The 7,569-nt window shown below is 42.9% G+C and overlaps 1 protein-coding gene across 1 annotated transcript; it reads right to left on the bottom strand.

Moving 5' to 3' along the window:
• Positions 1–1,436: 1,436 nt before the first annotated feature.
• Positions 1,437–2,879, bottom strand: LOC132495749 (germ cell-less protein-like 1). The gene has a single exon (XM_060107697.1). The coding sequence runs from the start codon at positions 2,877–2,879 to the stop codon at positions 1,437–1,439; it is 1,443 nt and encodes a 480-aa protein (XP_059963680.1).
• Between the last annotated feature and the right edge of the window lie 4,690 nt (positions 2,880–7,569).

Below are 7,569 nucleotides of genomic sequence, written 5' to 3'. Positions count from 1 at the left end.
ATAAAAAGACAATAACCCACTTAAAAAATGGTTAAGTGATTTGAATAGTTATTTCTCTGAAGACTACATAAAAATGGCCAATAAGTACATGAAATGATCCTCAACATTCCTAGTCATTTAGATGATTCAAATCACAACCACAATGAAATTGCAGTAAACACACCCAGTAAAATGGCTACATTTTTTTTTAAAAGACAGTAACACATATTAGTGAGGATGTGATGAAACTGGAATCTTCATACACCAGTGGTGGGAATGTAAAATGGTGCAGCCACTTGGGAAAAAAGTCTGGCAATTCCTCAGAAGCCTAAACATAAAGTTACCATATAACACAGCAATTCCATTCCTAGGTATATACACAAAAACTTTTTTTTGAAGTATAGTTGATTTATAATGTTTCAGGTGTACAGTAGAGTGATTTAGTTTTATATATATATATAACGTTTACAGTTATATATGTATAAAACTTTTTCAGATTCTTTTCCATTATAGGTTCAACTATATTGAATATAGTTCCCTGTGCTATACAGTAGGTCCTTGTTGGTTATCTAGTTTACATATAGTAGCTTACAAAAACTTGTACATGAATATTCACAGCAGCATTATTCACAATAACTAAAAAGTGAAAACAACACAAATGTCCACCAACTGATGACTGGATAAACAAAATGTGGTGTATCTCTACAGTGGAATATTATTAGCCATACAAGGAACAAAGCACAGACATATCTACAACATGAATGAACCTTGAAAAGTTATGCTAAGAGAAAGAAGGCAGACAAAAAAGGACACATATTTGTATGAGTCCATTTATATGAAATGTCCAGAGTAGGCAAATTGATAGAGACAGAAAGTAGATTAGTAGTTACCATGAGCTGGGGGAAAGGAAGATTGAGGAGTGACCTTTAATGGGTATGAGGTTTCCTTCTGAGGTGATGAAATATTCTGGAATTAGTGGTGGTGTTTGTACAACTTTGTGAATATAATAAAAACCACTCAATTGTACAGTTATTTTTTATTTTACTTTAACATTCACTTAATCAAACTAAAGGAAACACATATATTAAGAGAGTTTCACTAAGAGTAGTAGAGTAGGTAGGCTCAGAGTTTCTCTTTAAAGTCAATAGCTCTTTGTCTTCACAGAAATGATGGGCAGGGCGGGGGGTGGTGTCGATGGATCCTAAACCAGCAGGACAGGTTGCCATGTTAACAGCCCAAATGAATTCTCGAGGAGTTTGGGGGGCTTCAAAATTTGTCCTCTTCATATGCTCATGTAAACAGTCTCAAGTATTATGAGCTACAGTTCAACAAAGCCTCTGACAGAATTGGTTACCAGAGATGGGCAAGCCTGGTTGGTCCCACAGAAGGAGCTGGCATCTGGACCAAGCTGGTCGTCCCTGACCCCAGGAAAGAGCTGCTCAGTTCTCTGAGCTGCTTTACAGGGGCAAACGCCCTGGCAAACTCTCCCCTCGGTGGAGGTACAGGAAGTTACAGGCCACATATATGGGGAAAACCACGTCTTGGTTTTCCAGGTTCATTACCTCTAGCTCTCGATTCTGTCTCAGGGAAAGCATCTGGTATTCTGTGTCCTTCCTGAAAACGGCTCTCCCATCCCTGTCCAAGGAGAACAGGCGCAGGCGGAACGCGACCTTTCTCCTCCCGAGGAGACTGACCCCGAAGCTGCTGTACTTTTTCCGTGCGCTGCACCGGCAAATGATGCGCTGGTTGGCGTAGCGCAGCACCAGGTCCCAGAAGAAGTTGAAGCCTTCCCACCGCCAGCTGCACAGCTCGTCCCTGTGGAGCTGGCTCCCGCACCGCATGCTTCTCCCCTGGGGGTCGGACACGTAGACGCCCATGGGCCGGACAGTTCTGGTCTGCTCAGCCCGGAGGGGGCCAAGGCAATGCTCACTGTACAAGGGACACAACCAAGAGGGAGGGATCAGCGCATCCTGGTGGATGACGTGTGCTGACATCGGGTCGCACATTATGTAGGCAAGCCGCAGCTGCTGGAACACTGGCACGAAGGCTCTGCCCTGCTCGGTCTCCAGGAAAGGGGTGCCCTCCGAATCCCTCCTGGACCTGGCAAACCATGAGTTGGTGTCAGGCAATAGGGCACTGCGCGGGCCCCTCCATGTCGGCTGCAGCTGCAAGAACATCCACATTTTCAGCACGATGTACACGTTCATCTCCACCCCCATCACAAAGAGCCGTGAAGAGGCAACGACCTCTTTCATCAGATCCAGGCGGACTTCTCGCAATAGCCCCTCACTACACAGGGTCGTCATGTTGTCCAGCAGCCACTGAAGACACACGGTCCTGATGGTCGGGAGTCCGTAGCTTTCAGCAGAGTAGTAGTAGCTGCACACGGTCTGGGCACTGACCGTCTCCTTCATGACCTCCCCGCACCGCTGAATCGCCTGGTCCAGCTGCAGCATGCTGGCTGTGGCCAGGATGGCGACGACTCGACCGGGTGGGATGAGAATGGAGCCTCGGTACAGGGAACCGAAAGCCTCGTGCAGTGCCTCGCCATCAATGTTCTCGTCAGGCATCTGCAACTCTATAGTGTCCATGTTTGTCTCCCGCCAAGCGCCACTGAACATGCTAGCAAAGAACCCTGACTGGCACAAGTAGACCCTATGCAAGTTCCACTCCTCCCCCAGTGCGCAGATCCGCACGTCGCTCCCTTCTCCTCTCAGGAAGAGGGCCTCATAAATGGACCCTGAATGATCTTTAGCACGTTTCCGGCGGGGCTCTTTTGTGAGCGGCCCCCCTGGGCCTGTCTTCCGCTTGCGGCTCCTCTGACGGGCGGCGGGTCTGGCCTTTTCACTCTCCTTCCCTTCCTCTCTCTCTGCCGCTACTGCCTCCTCGGCCTCCTCCATCCCCGCACTGGCACCTGGCTCCTCTGGGGCACGCCCCCACCAGTGCCATGGCATCCGACTGCTTCGTGCTCCCATGGCCTATACCTCAGTGGTGCAGTGGCCAAGCTGCCTCTCCAGGCGCCCTTGCCGCGGGCACGAGCTCAGCCCAGAGTGATGCTGGGTACTATGACGTTTGCTCTAACGGTCTCTCGAGAGGACGACGCCACGCTAAGCCACACCCACTAGGCCCCACCCCGCCGGGTAAGGGCACTCCGTACCAGGGATTCCACTCTGTTTATCTTTCCCTCCTGGGATGATTGCTCTCGGGCTCCCTTCATAGGATGATGGTGGAACAGAGGCCTTTGTGTGCCAATTTTACCCATTAATTTCAAGAACACAATTCGCTCTTGCCCATCTAAAACAGTTAGTGATTATTCCTTTATGGAGAATTACATCTTGGTCCCAGCCCTGTCCTCTAGGCACCTTAATTTCCATAATTAACTTCTTATTTATTTATTTATTTTTAATTAATTTTATTTTTATATTTTTTATTAGTTCCTGCTTTACAACAAAGTGAGTCAGTTATACATATACATCTGTTCCCATATCCCTTCCCTCTAGCGTCTCCCTCCCTCCCACTCTCCCTATCCCACCTCTCCAGGAGGTCACAAAGCACCCAGCTGATCTCCCTGTGCTATGCGGCTGCTTCCCACTAGCTATCTACCTTACGTTTGGTAGTGTATGTATGTCCATGCCTCTCTCTCGCTTTGTCACAGCTTACCCTTCCTCCTCCCCATATCCTCAAGTCCCTTCTCAAGTAGATCTGTGTCTTTATTCCTGTTTTACCCCTAGGTTCTTCATGACATTTTTTCCCTTAAATTCCATATATACGTGTTAGCATACGGTATTTGTCTTTCTCTTTCTGACTTACTTCACTCTGTAGGACAGACTCTAGGTCTATCCACCTCATTACAAACAGCTCCGTTCCGTTTCTTTGTATGGCTGAGTAATATTCCATTGTATATATGTGCCACATCTTCTTTATCCATTCATCCGATGATGGACACTTAGGTTGTTTCCAGCTCCGGGCTATTGTGAATAGAGCTGCAATGAACGTTTTGGTACATGTCTCTTTTTGAATTATGGTTTTCTCAGGGTATATGCCTAGTAGTGGGATTGCTGGGTCATATGGTAGTTCTGTGTTTAGTTTTTTAAGGAACCTCCATACTGTTCTCCATCTTTAATGTTACACCATCTTCAGTGTGTGGCTCTCTTCCCCAGCTTGCAAGATGGCTGCTGGCACTCCAGCCACCATAACCACATTCCAGATTGAATATGGAGGAAAAGGAAGAGCAAATGCAGCATACCAAATGAGTCGGCTTCCCTTAAAGAGCTTCCCCAGAGGCCCCCACCCAATGACTTCCAAATATATCTCACTGGACTCAGTTATGTCATATAACTACTGTTACCTGCATGGAAGACTGGGAAATAGAGCTTTTAAACTGAGACCATTCCAAAATTAAAACAGAGTTCTATGAGTAAAGAAAAAGGAGAGAGGGGATATCCGTTGACAAAGAGCAGCCTATAACAAAAGTCCTGAGATGAATGACAAAGGAGAAGAGCCAAGTCACAAAAATATACAGACGAACATTGTCCTGTGCTGAGTTCTTCCAATGCAAATCAGAAGATTTCAACATGTTTCCAGTAAAGTCCAATAAAAACAATAGCAAGAAAGACCTATATTCCTGGATATCTTGGCAAAACGCTCTAATTCTATTTTTTAAATCCTAAAAGTATCCAAGCAATCAAACCTTAAAAAAAGATTACCTAGAAAGAATATAAATTGAGGCTATCCTCAAACTTATCCACGATCTCCAAAAGTATAGAATCACAAAATAATATCTCAAGAGTCTTGGGGCAAAAGTTATTACACAAAAATAATAGTCACAGTCCAAAAACTATTTATAGAAGTGAGAGAAATATACCCCCCAGAAATCAAAAAACTCAGAAAATAGCCACTTAAAAACTTGCTTAAACATATGTTTTCCTTCCAAATCTATGAATAGGAAACTCATTCTGTTCATGTTTAAGAATAAATATATTCTGGATAGACCTAGATGAAGTAAGTCAGACAGCGAAAGACAAATATGATATCACTTGTATATGGAATCTACACAAGAAATTGAATTCTTGTGTTTAAAATAACATAAAAGCTCTCAATGGCCAACATTGGGTTAATTTGAGGATCAAATAGAATCACAACTGTAATTGATTATATCACACTGAGTAAATAAAAATCTACTAGGACACAGTGATTTCTCTCCTCCCAAAAGAAGAGAGAAGAAAAAAAGGGAAAGCTCTTTTTCACAGAAGAATGGCAGCTAATAAACGTGGAAAGAATTAGATCATTGGAAAGTCACAGATTTGCAGTCCCCGGTGGATAACGGATTCTGAGAAGGAAACAGTGGAGGATAAAACAACTAAGTGACAGGTTATTGGGAAACAGGAATTTGTCCCTATTATTAATTGTGAAGACCAACTGTAGCTTTTGTTGCAGACATCTGAAGATCACCAGCTTAATCAGCAAGTCATCATAACTAAAATTAAAAGACATATTACAACCACATCAAATATGATAGAGTTACTATCTATAATAATAAAGACTTCATACAAATTGGAAAAAGAAGCACCAAGACCTGGCCTGGGGAGGAGGTGTTGGTAAAATACAGGTATAGAGGATTTACAGAAACAGCCTGACTGTCCCTTTGTCCCTTCACTGGAAGTGGATAGGATGGCACCTGCCTGAGTGTCAGAACCCCAGCATCAGACACTTCATAATCTGCGGTATTTTTCCCATGAGGTACGCAGAGGGACCCAGGACCCCAGGCCACTTTCCTTTTGCCTGCTCTTCCTAGCCTGCAGCTTCCTGTCCTCGGCTGGAAGAAGTGGAAGGGCAAAGGGAAAAGACTTGTGCCAACCGAGCCTGTTATTTTTCATCCAGAAAAAACATCTTTCCCAGAAGTCACCCTCAGAGGAGTCACCCTGGTCACAACTACCTGCAGAGAGACAGCCTCCAGCACCCCTCTTTCCTTGACAAAAGAGCACAAATAAAATGGATAAATCATAGTACTTGGTACTGAATATTTGGAGATTGGCACCTCACAGACCGTTGGTATATGGCATATGCTGTTACAACTTTTCTGAAAAGCAACTCTTCAGTGCGTTTCAGGAAACCTCAATGTACCTCTAGGTTCATCAGTTCTGCTTTGGGGAATCATTTCTATGGAAATAATGTGAAATGCAACGAATGGTTTATGTACATTGATATTCAGGTTGAGAGACTGTCATTTTGAAATCCACTATTAAAACATTTACAGGGTAAAATTTTAACAACAAAGACACATAAATAAGCAAACTTAGACTCTCCCAACTCTCCCCCATTATTCCATTATCCTTGTACTTTACTCTCTGATAACAGAAGGTGGAGTTTCTGAACCTTTCTTTCTGCCATGCTATTCACTCAAATGGATCTATTGTGGTTCCTTTCAATTTCCTGATTACTAGCTCTGACTCCTTCTCACCTCTTCTCTCCACTTTAGGGAAGCTATCAGAATGTAGAGGGCAACATTACAACTGTAGGACTAAGCACAGGTCTTCTCTGGTTGATTTCTCTAGATTTTTGTCTTGAAATAATTATAGATTCATGGAAGATGCAGAGAGTACAGAGAACTTTGTGTGCTCTTTACCTACTTCCCCAATGGGAACTATCCTACAATAGCAAAACAAGGAAACTGACATTGGTACAATCTACAGAGCTTATTCAGATGTCATCAGTTTTACAATGCACTCGTGTGTGTGAAGGTCCGTGTAATTTTATCACATGTATGGATTCGTGTAACTACCACCATGATCACAATATGGAGCTGTCTCATCACCACTAAGATCCCATGTATTGTTCTTTTATAGTCACATCCATTTCCCTGTCATCCTCCCCATCCATAAAAGCTGGCAACCACTAATCTGTTCCCCACTTCTATAATTTGGTTATTTCAAAAATGTTACATAAATGACATCATACATAATGTAACACTCTGAGATTGGTTTTTCCCACTGAGCCAAATTCCCTTGAGATTCATCCACGTTGTTACATGCATTCCTTTTTATTGTTGCATAGTATTTCTGGGTATGGATGTGCCACAGTTGGTTTAGTTATCCACCTGCTGAACAACATTTGTGTTGCTTCCAGTTTTCAGCTATTACAAATAAAGTTGCTATGAACATTCACATACAGGATTTTGTGTGGACATTGGTTTTTGTTTCTCTGGGATAAATGCACGAGTGTAATTGCTGGGTCATATGATAATTAGTTTTAAAAGAAACTGACACACTCCTTTCCACATGGCTGTATTACTATAGGTTCCACCATAAACATATAGTGATCCAAACTCTCTGCATCTTCACCAGCATTTGCCGTTGTCAATATTCTATTTTATTTTAGCCATTCTGATATGTGCATATCATTATGGTTTTAATTGCTTTTTCCTTAGTGGCTAATGATATTGAACATTTTTTTCATGTTTTAATTTTCCATTATTATATCTTGTTTTGTGAAATGTCTGTTCATGACTTTTATCTATTTTCTATTGGGTTTTTAAAAAGTTACCATACAGTTTTATCCGTTTGTTAGTATTCTAGTTATGAATCCTTGGGC

This window comes from Mesoplodon densirostris, chromosome 9, assembly GCF_025265405.1.
Source record: "Mesoplodon densirostris isolate mMesDen1 chromosome 9, mMesDen1 primary haplotype, whole genome shotgun sequence".
NCBI classification, from domain to species: Eukaryota; Metazoa; Chordata; class Mammalia; order Artiodactyla; family Ziphiidae; genus Mesoplodon; species Mesoplodon densirostris.
The sequence above is the reverse complement of the archived record's forward strand: the minus strand, read 5'-3'. Positions and strand labels throughout refer to the sequence as shown.

Bases quoted from the DNA above. Each gene is read 5' to 3' on its own strand.
- LOC132495749 (XM_060107697.1), bottom strand. From the start codon at position 2,879: ATGGAGGAGGCCGAGGAGGCAGTAGCGGCAGAGAGAGAGGAAGGGAAG.